The sequence below is a fragment of the Saccharomycodes ludwigii genome, chromosome I (genome assembly GCF_020623625.1).
Source record: "Saccharomycodes ludwigii strain NBRC 1722 chromosome I, whole genome shotgun sequence".
Lineage (NCBI taxonomy): Eukaryota > Fungi > Ascomycota > Saccharomycetes > Saccharomycodales > Saccharomycodaceae > Saccharomycodes > Saccharomycodes ludwigii.
The window spans coordinates 842,555-857,752 of NC_060200.1; the positions used below are offsets into that span (position 1 = coordinate 842,555).

At 31.0% G+C, this 15,198-nt stretch overlaps 7 protein-coding genes across 7 annotated transcripts; 3 read left to right on the top strand and 4 right to left on the bottom strand.

Annotated features, from left to right (window-relative positions):
- Nucleotides 1-87: 87 nt before the first annotated feature.
- On the bottom strand, nt 88-921 carry THO1 (Tho1p; the record flags this gene model as incomplete). The annotated part of the gene is made up of 1 exon (XM_046078608.1): nt 88-921. The coding sequence occupies one exon, from the start codon at nt 919-921 to the stop codon at nt 88-90; it is 834 nt and encodes a 277-aa protein (XP_045936684.1).
- Nucleotides 922-3,566: 2,645 nt separating this feature from the next.
- On the top strand, nt 3,567-4,316 carry SCDLUD_000346 (HAD family hydrolase; the record flags this gene model as incomplete). Its single annotated transcript, XM_046081518.1, has 1 exon — nt 3,567-4,316. One exon carries the CDS (start codon nt 3,567-3,569, stop codon nt 4,314-4,316), a length of 750 nt encoding a protein of 249 aa, XP_045936685.1.
- A 540-nt stretch (nt 4,317-4,856) lies between these two features.
- On the top strand, nt 4,857-6,254 carry CEM1 (fatty acid synthase CEM1; the record flags this gene model as incomplete). Its single annotated transcript, XM_046078607.1, has 1 exon — nt 4,857-6,254. One exon carries the CDS (start codon nt 4,857-4,859, stop codon nt 6,252-6,254), a length of 1,398 nt encoding a protein of 465 aa, XP_045936686.1.
- Nucleotides 6,255-6,300: 46 nt separating this feature from the next.
- On the bottom strand, nt 6,301-7,140 carry DFG10 (putative polyprenol reductase; the record flags this gene model as incomplete). Its single annotated transcript, XM_046081422.1, has 1 exon — nt 6,301-7,140. One exon carries the CDS (start codon nt 7,138-7,140, stop codon nt 6,301-6,303), a length of 840 nt encoding a protein of 279 aa, XP_045936687.1.
- Nucleotides 7,141-8,292: 1,152 nt separating this feature from the next.
- On the top strand, nt 8,293-9,492 carry SCDLUD_000349 (uncharacterized protein; the record flags this gene model as incomplete). Its single annotated transcript, XM_046078606.1, has 1 exon — nt 8,293-9,492. The coding sequence occupies one exon, from the start codon at nt 8,293-8,295 to the stop codon at nt 9,490-9,492; it is 1,200 nt and encodes a 399-aa protein (XP_045936688.1).
- Nucleotides 9,493-9,873: 381 nt separating this feature from the next.
- SCDLUD_000350 (cytosine permease) lies at nt 9,874-11,475 on the bottom strand (the record flags this gene model as incomplete). Its single annotated transcript, XM_046078605.1, has 1 exon — nt 9,874-11,475. One exon carries the CDS (start codon nt 11,473-11,475, stop codon nt 9,874-9,876), a length of 1,602 nt encoding a protein of 533 aa, XP_045936689.1.
- Nucleotides 11,476-12,775: 1,300 nt separating this feature from the next.
- On the bottom strand, nt 12,776-15,037 carry SCDLUD_000351 (uncharacterized protein; the record flags this gene model as incomplete). Its single annotated transcript, XM_046078604.1, has 1 exon — nt 12,776-15,037. The coding sequence occupies one exon, from the start codon at nt 15,035-15,037 to the stop codon at nt 12,776-12,778; it is 2,262 nt and encodes a 753-aa protein (XP_045936690.1).
- Nucleotides 15,038-15,198: the final 161 nt, after the last annotated feature.

Here is a 15,198-nt window from a genome sequence, read left to right on the forward strand (position 1 = left end):
TATTGCTTAAATCGTGATTACATAAACACACATATATATATATATGTATATATAGATATAAATCATACTTGATAAACAAATGCCACTCTAATAACGTCTCCTACTGTTACTGTTATAAGATCTTCTGTTTCTATCACCATCATTGCCATATCCACCATCAAATCTATTGTTGTTGTACCCACCTCTTCTTCTTCCGTAATTATTACTGTTGATGCCACGGCTTGGTCCATTCCTGAATGACTTATTACTACCATTGAGATGACTTTTTCTCTTATTTTTGTGTAATGAAAGTTCATCATTTATACCTTTAATACCATTATTTTTTTTACCGTAACCCAATTCTGCAGCCAAAACACTTAAAGGATCAACCCCATATTTTTCCACCCGTTGAATTTCCTTATTTAAATCTTCGATAGCTTGTTGATTATCACCATTACTACCAAATTTGGTCAATCTATGTAGTTTTTGTTTTAATAATTCAATACCCTTTTCCTTTAGTTCTTCTGGACTTAATTCTTTACGTATTACTGTTTCACTAGAAGCCATACTGAAATTAGTATCAGGAGTAGGAGCGATATGCTTTTGGTTTTCTTTTTCAACATCAGCGGCAGTAACGTTTGCTTCTTGCAACCTGCTAATTAAATCAGCTTTAAATCCATCAGTAGATAATTTTCTTTGTTTCAAGGAGTGCTTTAAAGACGCAACAGATAAATTTTGTAATTGAACTGAAGCAACAGGCGCATTAGTGGCAGTGGTAGGTTCAATAACCGTTTCATCAGCAGTACTTGCAGAAGCTCCCTCTGTGGAAGGTACTTGTTTTTGCTCAGTTGTCGTTTTTTCTTCTACTACTACTGGTTGTTGTTCAGTAGTAACAGCAGGTGTTACAGTTCCTTCAGCTTCAATTTCTCTTTCTTTATCCATTGTTATTTGCCAAAGATATAATTAAATTAATACAAACCAAGGGGCTTCCTTTATTTTTCTTTTTCTTTTTCTTTTTCTTTTTCTTTTTCTTTTTTTTTTTATATTTATTATAATATTAATGCTGATAATAATAATAATAATAATAATAATAATTATATTTTTTTTTGTTTTACTTTAATTTGACCAAATAAATTGAATTGACTTACAAGGGCATAACAAATTTTTTTTTTTAATTATTCCCATATATTTTTTTCTCTCGACAGTAATTATTTAAATAATGGCCCATATAAATCCAAGAACATGTTACCCGAACAGTAAAATTTAGCACTGTTAGTGCAGTAATAAACTTAAGTAAAAACTTGCATATTGAAAGCCTGGCAAAAAAAAAAACACGTTTGAGGAATAAACAATATTGAATAGTAACTACTTAAATATAAACAAAACGAGACATATAGTCCAAATGCGGCAAAATTCAATCCATAAGAAATGATAGTGAGAAGAAAAATCTCAATTTGGTAGGGCTTTCCAATTGTTCCATACTAAAATTTTAAATTTTTTTACTTTTTTTGTGAAATAATTAAAAGTAAAATTTGGACTAACATGTCCACAATACCTTACTTCTAAGATGTGATTGCACAAGAAATCAATTTATTGCAAGTAAATAAGCATATATATATATATATTTGACCGATTAGTAAAAAGGCTGTATACACAATCTTAATATATTTCTTTAACCTTTCATAGTGTAACATCTTACTTAGCTTTTTCTTGCAGAGAAAAAAAAATTTGATTGAAATTTATTTCCAAGATAGATTAACATTAAATGTAAGCTAAAATATATACATATATATTATCCGACACTTGTAGATATACGACAACTGATAACTTTCCAAAAATTAACCTAACGGACAGTTATCAGATAAATGCACCAAAAAATATACGTATCGTTTTAACGTCATCGCTTAAAAATCCCTTTTTCACCAAAAAAAATATCGGACACTTCCCATTTCGTCCTCTTCTTTTTGTTTTCGAATGATGTACCACTATTAAATCATCCGATTTTTTTAGAAGAAGTTCAAATTAATTCTTGTCTCTTTTTTTTTCTGTTAGTTTTACATCCGTAACTTTTAGTAAATTAAATTATAAAAAATAATGGGACACAAAAGGGCATGATAAATTACATGATTGAATAGAGCCTCAGTATCGGAGAATCCAAAATAATACACAAAAAAATAAAAAAGTTCAAAAAAGAATGAATCAAGAAAATAAAACAAGGACAAAAAAACATGGTATTTTTATTTTTTACTTTTTTTTTTTTTTTTTTTTGTTATCACTATTGGTAACATTTAATTACCACAAAAACTGTTGACCCAATCTTAGGTACAAGACCTTAATAACAAAAAAAAAAAAAATGTATGCAAGTAACGTTTTGTATATACATCTATGATTTTGTGTAACAAGAGCAATAAAAATTAAATTATGACGGAAAAACAATTATCAAAGCTACTGAAAGAAAAGAAAAGAAAAAAAAAAAAAAAAAAAAAAAGTGAGATGCAATAAAAAAGAAAAGTGGTTAAAAAATAAGCATTGTTTTTAGTCATCTAACCAGTTATAGTAGCAGTACCAATAACACAACACGAAGCGGTATAATAAAGATGGAACATTAATATCATGTATACGCATTCGTGTTTTTTCTTTTTTGCTTTTTGCTTTTTGCTTTTTGCTTTTTGCTTTTTGCTTTTTTCTTTTTTGTTATCATGCATAATTTGGACCTTTTTAATAAATATTGCTAGTGGTATCAACGACAACCTCCTCTTCTTCCCTTTCCACTATAATATCATTTTTTACTTTTTTATTTGGTGTAATAGTTAGATTTAGTCATTATTGCTACTTGAAATTACAAATAGTTTTTCCGAAATAATTTTTCTTTTCCTCTTTTCTTTTTTTTTTTTTTTTTTTTTTTTTTTTCCTGTATTTATTTATATGACGACATTCCTCTTTTTTTGCGTCTACGCCTACGTTTGTCCACGTTTCCTCCCTTTTTCTTCCATCTGCGTCCATTTACTAATATTGAACACTAGAGTATTAGAAAGTCCAATTTATTAAGACAAACTTCTTGTTTAAATCAAGAAGAAAATATAGGAAGAGTCCCTATATTTTAACCGCCCATCTCACTTAAACACGTTTTTTTTTTTCTTTTTTTTTCTTTCTTAAAACAAAAGAAACAAGGAAAGAAAAAATGATGATGATAATTACGATAGCGATAATGATAAGCCTATTATTGTGCTAATAATACATACGTATTAAAAAAAAAAAACAACTTTAAAACAAGAAGAAGCTAAACTACAACAAAACAAAAAAGAGTTATCGTCTACTACTTTTAAAATATATAGTTATTTTTTTTTTCCTTTTCATTTTTAATTTTTAATTTCTTTTTTTTTTTAAAAAAAAAAGATATATAAACAGAGAAAGTTTAATGATTTATCTTTCATTTTTATTTTCCATCAATTCAATTTTTCTTTCTTATCTTAATTATCATTTTAATATATATTAAAAACTAAAAAACCAAACACCAGAGATCCATTTATTAGATCAATAACTGATTCAAACAAACAAACAACTTACAACTCAAAACAACTAGAAAAATGACCGTCCAAAAAATTTCCTTAAAAGTTAATGCCTGTCTATTTGATGTTGATGGTACAATCATCATTTCCCAACCAGCCATCGCCGCTTTCTGGAGAGATTTCGGTAAAGATAAACCATACTTCGATGCTGAACATGTTATAAATATTTCTCACGGTTGGAGAACTTATGATGCAATTGCCAAGTTTGCTCCAGATTACGCTAGCGAAGAATATGTTAACAAATTAGAAGGTGCTATTCCAGAAAAATACGGTGAATATTCCGTCGAGGTTCCAGGTGCCGTTAAATTGTGTAATTCCTTGAACGAGTTACCAAAGGAAAAGTGGGCTGTTGCCACTTCTGGTACCAGAGATATGGCCCAAAAATGGTTTAAATATTTGCATATCAAGAGACCTACTAATTTCATTACTGCCAATGATGTTACTCAAGGTAAACCTTACCCAGAACCATACTTGAAGGGTAGAACCGGATTGGGATATCCTCCAAACAAGGAACACCCAGAATTATCCAAGGTTGTCGTTTTCGAAGATGCTCCAGCTGGTATCGCTGCCGGAAAAGCTGCCGACTGTAAGATTATTGGTATTGCCACCACTTTTGACTTGGACTTTTTGAAGGAAAAGGGGTGTGACATTATTGTCAAGAATTTGGAAAGCATTTCCGTCGGTGGATATGACGCCAAGACTGATGAAGTAGAATTGGTATTCAATGATTACTTATATGTTAAGGATGACATACAACAATGGAAATAGATTACATGTTACCGTGTTTTTTTTTCTATTAAGCTTATAGGCTTAAAGTCGGAAGATTGATTTGCTTTTTTTTTTTTTTTAATTTTTTTATTTTAGGATTTACCAAAAGAATTTAAAAGTGTATGAAGTTATATAAATATACATTTTCACATATTGTATATTAAGATATGATTTATAAGTATTTAATTTAAAGCAATTTTTATAATTATTGTCAAGGTTTGTATTTTTTTTTTGATGTGTGGATTCCTCTGTAACATTAAAAAGGATGGATGTTTTAAGCTCTTCTGTTTTAGTAGCTCGCTGAGGATTGTGTTGCCGGGTGAAAGTAATCTTTATAGGTATATGAAGGAGAAGGAGCAGGAGGGAGTGACCGAAAAAAAATTTTTTTTTTTTTTTTTTTAAAAAATAAGGAGTTGTCATTTAAACCTTTATGAAAAAAAAAAAAAAAAAAAAAAAAAAAAAAAATATTTTTAAACTTTATATATTTAGACATATATCCATTAAATAAAAAATCTTTAAATCCCACAAATCAAGCCAAAGATGTCACAAAGAAGAGTCGTTGTGACCGGACTCGGTGCTTTAACACCATTGGGTAAAAATGTCTCAGAGTCATGGACCAACTTAGTTAATTCCAGATCGGGATTAACCCCAATAACAAAATTGCCAGATTTTAATGAAAATTATGATATCCCACATCAATTCCCGTCTTCTTTATCTGTCGGCTATATACCATCATTTTATGGGCACGAGAGTAACAATGATGCATATCCAGAAAACCTATTTACTTCTCAAGATATGCGTCGTATGAACAAATTCAGTAAATATGCTATAATATCGACATACGAAGCGTTAAAAGATGCAAAACTAATTTCACAATATAGAGAACAGCAAGAATCCAATGGAAAGTTTAAATTGAATATTGCAAATATAGATAACTTTGGTTGTTCCATTGGATCAGGAATAGCCTCAATCTCAGACACAGTAGATGCAGTCAATACATTCAACAGTAAAAAAAAAAAGAAAATATCGCCACTTTTAATCCCTCTCATTTTGAACAACATGGCTGCATCACATATTGCCATTAAGTTCGGATTAAGGGGCCCATTAACTTCTACATCAACAGCATGTGCCACAGGTGGAAATTCTATTGGAGATGCCTATCATTTAATCAAACTTAAGAAGAGTGATATTATGGTTTGTGGCGCAGCTGAGGCGTCAATTCACCCAATTGCACTATCTGGGTTCTACCGTGCCAAAAGTTTAAGTTCTACTGGCATTTCAAGACCCTTCGATTCAAGTAGAGATGGATTTGTCTTGGGTGAAGGTGCTGGTATTTTGATCTTGGAAGAGTTGGAACATGCTTTGAAGAGAGGATGCACCAAGATATACGGAGAAATTGTTGGGTATGGGATGAGTAGTGATGCTTATCATATAACTGCCCCAGATCCGACTGGAAATGGTGCCTTGAGAGCAATGCAGATGGCTACCACAAATGTCAACACCAATATCGATAGCAAAAAACCTATTAATTGGCATGTTAATTGCCATTCTACTTCCACCAAGCTGGGCGATTTTTCTGAGATTCAGGCTATAACCCAGTTATTTAGAAATACCACTCAAAATAAACTAATAAATTCAGGAAGAATTGGTTGCTCAAGTAATAAGGGTTCTATGGGTCATTTATTGGGTGCCGCTGGTGCCGTGGAAGCCATATTTACATTGAAAAGCTTGGAACAGGGTATAGTACCACACACCTTAAACTTGAATGAAGTTGACCCAAATATTATGGAAGTTTGTGATAACACCAATAATAATGCCAACTTCAAAATAGAGTTAATTAAGAAGAAACCGATGCAAATTGATCTAGATTATGCGATAAGTAATAGCTTTGGTTTTGGAGGAGTTAATGCATCATTATGTTTTAAAAAATACACATGATCTGTTCATTTATTGTGTTATAAAATAGTGAAGAAAAGAGGGAGTGTCATAGCAAACATGGTATTATAGCATATTTAGGTGTTGAAGTTTTCGAATATTTAATGCCATGCTTATCTTTTCTGTTTTTTAGTTCACTTATATAGTAATATGACTGTTGCTCTTTGGCACTACAACTTAGGTTTATGAACACCCACAAAAATGCCAAAAAGTATCCTGGATTGGGAGCATAAAGGAAAATGGTTAAGTAAATCATAACTTCATCAAAATAATGTGCACAACATACCCACTTAAATAACCCACTACTTGGAAGTGTATATTTAGTTAACTTGCTTAGATATAAATGGTTTTTATATTGATCCAAATTAAAAAATAAGAAGAATAATGTAAATATTGCAATTCTTGTATACGTGACAAGACCACCATTAGTAACATTTCTATTGACATATGTAATGAAATTAAAACTTGTGTAAAACCATAGCCCGACGATGTAATGTGATATATTCATTAATGAAGTCTTACTCTTTTTGGCAACATAAAGCGATTCATATAATCTTCTTAAACTATGTATCAGGTATAAACATGGGACTACTGGTATACTGTTAGTGTTTTTGGCAATAATGGATTGTATAATGGTTATGATCGACAATAAACTGGATAATAGATAGAAATGATAAAACCAATATTTATATACTTTGATTTTTAAAAATGATGGGATTTTGGTATTATTTTCATATTGAAAATTTTTAGGTAACGTCTTACCATATTTTAATAGATTGTGTATTTTCCATTCAGCTAAAAATATACAAAAATATGCAAAGATAAAACTTAAATAAACAATATATTCAACGGATTGTAGGAAAGATTGCTGTGTTAGTTTAGTAAGCATTTGAAACTTTTTTGTCTTTTTTTGTTCTGAACTGCTTATAATTGTTATTTTATTGTTATTGGTACGGGGCGGTAGATACGCTTTTACCCAGTTAGTTGAATATTGGAAAATTAGGTACTACAAATTGTATAATTGATCTGTAATTTTTACTACTTTGGCTAAGATTATTAAATCCAATATGATATATATAGTCTCAGATTTTTTTTTTTCTTTTATTGTACGTATTTTTTTCAAATCCTTTTTAAATTCAGATAAAAAAAAAAAAAAAAAAAAAAAAAAGAAAAAAACCCTTTGGAGGATTCCGATTCAATAATTATTTCCTTCGGCATTTGCCTTTTTTTTTTTTTTTTTTTTTTTCAGATACACAGCCTTCTTTTTAAATAGAGTTACAACTCTTTAATTGAAAAGTAATATTTCTTTATTGTACAAACCTTCCTTTACTTATTTTTTTTCTTACAAAAAAAAAAAAAAAAAAAAAAGAAAAAGAAAACCTACGAATACCGCTATATTATTTGCCTAATGACAACTTGGAAACAGTTAGAAGTATGTGTAAACATCAAAGCAGGTAAAACCGAAAAGCAGATTTCTTTATTTACAATGCCTTGTACTTTTAGCTTTATTAATATATGCAAATATGCTTACTAACTTGTAATATTCAATATTCAAATTTCTTCCTACTTATGCAGCTACACGTCTTTTACCTTTAAAAAATACATCTGTGTTATGATACAAGTTTTTTTATTGACAAGAAAAAAAAAAAAAAAAAAAAAAGACGATAGTAGCAGTTATATATGGAAACTTCGCATACTATATCAAGCTACTCCTTTGGCCTTTTACTTTATGCATTGAAAACACACTATTTAGCCATCCAAATCACATATTGTTTATGCTTGTGTAGGATTTTTCAGTATTTTATTTTATTTAACATCAGCCTTTGTTAAGGACAAGTTGTATTTGGGGGAACCTGTTTTTTCTTACATCTATGGGCTAATACTTGGACCACATTGTTTGGGTTGGATAAACCCATCTACATGGATAAACGAAGATAAAATAACTTTGGAATTCAGTAGGATTGTGTTGTGTATTCAAATTTTGTGCAGCACCTTGGATTTACCTCCCAAATATCTTTGCAAAAAATGGTTTAGCATAAGTATGTTAATCATCCCTTTAATGACGAGCGGTTGGCTTATTGTAGGTGCATTTATTTACTTACTGATTCCCGGTTATAATTACCCTGCTGGATTATTAATTGCTGGTTGCGTGACTGCAACTGATCCCATTTTGGCGCAATGTGTTGTTACTGGAAAATTTGCTGCTAGAGTTCCTGCTAGGTTGAAGGATTTACTAGTTTGTGAAAGCGGTGTGAACGATGGTATGGCGTTCCCCTTTGTATATTTATCCCTGTATTTACTTATTTATGCTGGTCAAGCTGGAAAGATTATTAAAGATTGGTTGTGTGTGACTATTTTATATGAAGTGATTTTAGGTTCTTTTATTGGTATCTGTATTGGGTATTTTGGAAGATCGTGCCTGAAAATTTGTTTTAAAAACGCTTTCTTGCAAACAGCTGACTATATTTCAATGTGTGGATTTCCCATTATGCTGGGTGTTTTTTGTGCTGGGATCGGTTCAGTGCTAGGTGTTGACGATTTACTAGTTTCATTTTTTGCGGGGTGCTCTTTTTCATGGGATGGGTGGTATATGAAGCAGGTGGAAATTGAGCATGGTGTAAAGAGTAATTTGGTACCGGTATTGGATTTAATTATGAATATGCTATATTTCATATATTATGCAACAACAATCCCATGGGCAGCTTTTAATGACCACAACCCAATAGATGTTTGGAGATTAATTTTGATTGGAATTGTAGTGATTTTCCTACGTCGTATTCCACTAGTTTTATTACTATCTTATGTAATCCCTGATATTAAGAATATAAAAGAGGCCCTATTTGTTGGACATTTTGGTCCGATTGGTGTGAGTGGCATTTTTGCTGCGATCGTATCCAAATCAGAATTGGAAAAGATCTTGTTTTCCCAGGAAAAGGATTTCCCGATGTCACAATTATTATTATCAAGTGCTAACGTTGATACAGGAAAATATGGACATGAACGCAATAAATTGGTCATGGATACCATATGGCCAATTGTTTGTTTTATCATTTTAGTTTCTATGCTTGTCCATGGTGGATCAATACCTGTTATTATGTTGTACAAGTATGCATTTTGTACTGAGAAGACTGATGATGCCCTTAGTGAATCTAATGATGCCCTTAGTGAATCTAATGATGCCCTTAGTGAATCTAATGTCACATACAGTGTTGTTGATAATAATGGTATTAAAAATTGTTGAATTTTTTTTTTTTGTTCATCAATCATTTTATAGACGTATAAAAATATCACGAGTAAGTGTTGAGAAAGAAAAGTCGGGATAAGGCTACTTAGATTAGAAAACTTGACGAATAATAAATAATATTAATATTAGGAATAAATAAAGGAAAACAAGAAAAAAACAAAAAAAAAAAAGAAATTCAATAATAAATAATTAATATATATATATATATATGGTAAAAGGAAAAAAAAAAAAAAAAAAAAAAGAAACAGAATACATACACTGAATATAATAATGTCACATCTTTATTATTATTATTTTTTCTTACCAAACTTCTATTTTCATCAGCACCAATAACACTATTATTTCTATTTTTGCTCTCCCAGTCCCTACACTGTTATCCTAACGACCTGTATACTTTATTTCTAAAGGTCTAAATATGAGATATATAACCAAAGCCCAACCAAAGCCCATTTCAAAACCAATATCACCACCATATTCACCAATCAATCTACCAATTTGACCATTCCAATAAGTTTCACTCATTCCAAGGGCAACACCAAACCCACCAGCAATCAAGGCAAAAGTACCAGCATAACCAACGGGTAATTTATCCCACCTGTTCCAATCATCAACGTTATAATTGGAAAAACTGTTTTTTCTGAAAATAAGGTGCTCGGACATGGAAATGGCAATGTAAATACCCAAATAATAGGCGATGGCACTCATAAAAGAGGACATGAAATTTGTAAAGGCATAATAGGCAGCAATGGAAATACCGATGGTAATACCGTTCCCGGCAATGGTCCAAAATGGTCTTGGGACTTTAGATAAAGGTTCCCAAAAGGATTGTGCACCCAAGGCAATAGAATACATATTTGGAATATTATTGGCAATTGTAGACATGGCCAAAATAACACAGCAAAATTGGCCAAATCCGTGTAGAGAATCTTCGGCCAAGATACCGAAAATCAAACCACCATTCCCGTATTCATTGTATAGACTGGTCAACTTTGGAGAGTTAGCGATACAAGCAGCAGCAGCAGCACCCAAAACTAGAGTGAAAATCAATGGAGTTAACAACCCAACGACTAGGGAACAGAACAACTTTGGCTTGTTGATAGTTCTTGGCATATAGACGGTGTAATCCGCAGCATAGGTAGTCCACCCAGCAGCAAAACCAAAAATAGAGCCACCAAAACTTAAAACACCACCGGCAGTTGTTGGACCACCGCCCCATGGGCCATTTTCAAAAGTGTCCAATTTCCTTAGTCTGGCAATAATAACCAAAAAGACCGCAAAATTGGGGATCCAAGACCATTTTTCATAAGTGTGAATAACTTTATAACCAAAAAAGGTGACCATGATAGTACCAACACAGATAATCAAGCAACCGGCCCATGGAGGACAAGAGTGCGGTTTGTTAACCATGTATAATAATTGTGCAGAAGCAATAGTATTAACACTACCCCAGCCTACACAAGCAATACAGTTAACTAAACAAAAAATACGGGCCGTTATGTTACCCAATAAATATCTACTTAAAACCATTTGTCTTAAGCCCAATTCAGCACCAAAAACAGAAAAATAGGCAACTGGTAGCATACCTAATATACTAAAAAATATAATGGTTAGAACAGAAGCACCAAAATTCAAACCAAAAATAGGAATACCAATGACACCCAAGGTGAACGAAGCCAAAACCATATTGGCACTAAACCACATGGATGCTGCACCAATCACAGAATTATCAGTTTTCTCCTCGTCAGTAATTGGTTCAATACCTTTAGTTTCTGCATTTAACTTTAGAGACCACCTAATGAAAAAGGGTAATTTCTTTTCTTCAGTGTATTCGAAATTATCTTCATCTGGATTATTTATTGGTAAGGAATCAGTTTCTTGTTCTTCTTCGTATAATTTATATTCTGGATCCTTCTTTTCCAAGTCGATAAATTCCTGAATATTATTAGTATTATGTGGTTCGTAACCTGATGATGAGGTCATCTTTATATTATTATTATTGTCGTTGTTATTTTTTATTTGTTATTAAACTGTCTATTATTCTATCAATTTTTTTTTTTTCCCCCCCTGGTATTGAAAATAAATGATTTATTGGAATAAAAGAAAGAAGGAAAAAAAAAGAAGGAAAAAAGACCTAACGGCAATAACAATAATAACATCACTTGATATAACAAAAGAAGATGTATGTATATATAAGAAGAAAAAGAAGAGGTGAAAATAAGAAAATAATAAAATGATAAAAAAAAAGAAAAGTTTTTCTCTACGTTTTTATTTTATTTAAATAATAAGGATTCAATTAGTTAATAAGATAAGGGAATATGGTTAAGATGTTAGATACGACATGTTATTATAATATAATGGATAGAAATAAGCGGGTTTCTCACCAGATTTATGACAAACAATTTTTATTTATTTAAAGTAGTCAAAGTAATTTAGTTTATAAAAATAAGAACAAGAAAGAGATAAGCCATATTTCTAACAAATTCATCTTTTTTATTAACATATTAAAATAAATGTTATTTTCATGTTTGTTATTATTATTATTTAATATCATATATTTTTAATACGGCGTTTTATTAATTTATTTTTTCATTTTTTCCTCTTTTCTTTTTTTCCTTCTTGGTATGCATCTGTATTAAGGTATATTATAAATATAAATATAAATATATATTACTACCTTTATTCTTGCTACGAGATAACTCAGACAAAATAATTTGTAAATAATACACAAATAAATTTAAAAAAAAAAAAAAAAAAAAAAGTTGTGATCCAGAACAAAATATGCAGACTATTTCTTATCAGAAGACAAAAGAACCAAAAAAAAAAATAAAAAAAAAAAAAAAAACGTTAAAAAAAAAATTAAAATTTCAATAAATGTATATTTTTTTTTTTTTATCGTCAAAAATTGCCTATTTTTACTTGTTGTTGTCACCCCCCTCTTTTCTCTTTATCTCGGAACTTCCATGCGGAACTTCCATGCGGAACCTCCATTTACCCACCCAAATTGTCTCCTTTTCAAGATTTAAAAAAAAAAAGAAGAAGTTAAACAAGCAATAGCAATTTATTTTGTTTAACTTCTTTTTCTTTCCTTCTACGATAAAATTAAAAAAAAAAATTATATACATACAAACACACACACCTATTTTGAATATCCACAAAAATAAAAGTGTAATCAAATATTTCCCATAACAACCAAATATACCCTATTTATTCTAACCATAAAGCAACCATTCTCTATTAAACATTCTTGTTGTAAAGACATATGGACAATCGTTTGTTCCACTTACAATCCTACTACGTTTTTAGTAATAAGACCTGGATCAGTACTCTTACTTGTATTATTTACACCATTTATACTAGCACTGTTGTGATTGTTGTTGTTGTTGCCGTCGTTGTTACCATTAGCGCCACCGTTATTACTTTGCTGCCCTTCTTGTCCTTCTTCCAGAGCATTTTCCTTGGTCCAGAACTTAAACAATAAGTCAGCGTATTTCTGTAAATCTTCAACGGTAATAATTAATTCAAAATTACACAATATTAGGAACTGTAGCTCTAAATTATTCAATTCTTGACAAGATAATCCACCAACCCTTGCATATCTGGAGTTTGCATAGTAAAAATCACTGAAAAACTTGGTAGACACTGTAACACCCGCTATAATTAACCTATGTATGTTATAACTGTCCATAACAAACTTCTGTCTATTTGTTATTGTACCATTGCCATTGCCACTGTCTATGTCACCGGTGTCATTTGTAGTACCTCCAATATTATTGTTATATCTTTTCGCTATTCTATCAAAATATACCAATAAGGACAAAAATACATCATTTGTAGTGGGACAAAACTTAAAAATTCTTTTTAAATAATTTTCCAAACTTATACCTGGTATTGTTTTCCCCTTAAAACTCATCAAACTTTTATTGTACTTTCCAGAAGCTTTGGTATCATTATTATCTCTAACATTACCTTCAACGTCACCTTGGTGTAACCTATCATTGGATCTTACTATTTTCGTTAACAAACACGATAACATATCCAATAATTTATCCGTTGGAAAAGTAGCAATATCAATTAGAGGATTGGTAATAATAGGCCTTTTTATTGGTTGTGCGATATGTATCGGATTTTCCTTCATCAATTGTTTAATGTACCTGTCCAAAGCCTCGTTGGTGCTACACTTATCAGTTTCGCTACAATTGCTATACAACATATCTATTGGCGGGTTTTGTAACATTGCTGCCGAATTGTATAATGTATGGTTATTATTTGTATCTCTTTCAAATTTTACATTAGTATTATAACGTTTGGATGTTGTACTATCATTAGTACTAATCCTACTAATAATATTGCTATTATTATAACGTTTAGATGTTAATGTGGTTGCTGTACTGTCATTAGTGCTAATTCTACTGATATTATTATTACCATTATTATTATTATTATTATTATTATTATTATTATTATTATTATTATTAATGCTATTCTGAGTATTGTATTGGCTAGACGTCGAGGAGCTTGGCGAATACTGAACAATTTCTACGCCATTAGTGTTATTCAGCTGTGGAATATGAATGTTATTTACAATGTTATTTATAATATTATTAGACACATTATTACTATTATTACACTTGGGTGCATTATCTTCGTTAATAATGTTGGCGCACTTTTCGTTTTTTTTTTTATCAACATTTTCATTAGTATCTTCCAAGGCTGCGCTTATGCTTGCTTTCCGATCATTCCCGTTCTTAGAATCGACATCGTTGTCAAGCAATATATCTCCATGTGCATATCGGAAATAGTTAGGTGTGTGTTCTGTGGGGCTATAATACATGTCTTCTTTATCATCATTATCATTCACGTCTTTAATATGATTATAGTTGGTGCTAGTACTGGCATCATCACTATTATCTTCTATAGCAGATTCAGGGACAGACATGGTAGTATCATATCTATACTCATCATCCTCATCCTCATCATCAATTACTTCATTTGTCTGTGTGTCATAATGGCGATGATTGCTAATATCAGCAGCGTTGTTATGTTTTGTAGCATCATCATATACCCTAGAATCATCCGCATTATCAGACTCTTTGGTGTTATCTATAATTAAACTGCTGTGGCTTCCTAGGGTAATATAGGAGTTTTTACGAGTGAGATTAGAACTGGTCGTTTTATATAATTGATTGCTCCTACTTCTGGATTTTTTCAAATATAAGGGTGTGCCGACGTATTCATCATAAAAATTGGCCTCAGGAATACTATTAATGTTGTTAGCTAATGACCCTTTAGTCAAGGTAGATGTACCACCATCACCAGTATCACCAACAGTTGTATAATATGATGATAAGGAAGACGTGGATACCCTTTTTAGCTTCCTAAATCCGGTCTTAGCAGCATTATCATCATTTTCAGTGTTAGTAGTGTTCATATTTATTGTACTTGCATCTGTAGGAAGCGCACTTGTACTAGGTTCGTTTATCATAGTAGTAGCAGCAGTAGAACCATTATTATAATGGTTTGCCACACTAGTGTGATTATTCATGGTATAACTTTTTTTTTTTTTTTATTTACTGCACTGGTTTATTACACAATTTTCTTATATGATTGCACTTCTTAGTTCTCTTTTTGAAAAATCTTCAGATTTTTATCTTTAAATATACGGATGTATTCAAAAATAGTTAATTTCTTTTCAGGTTTTTATAA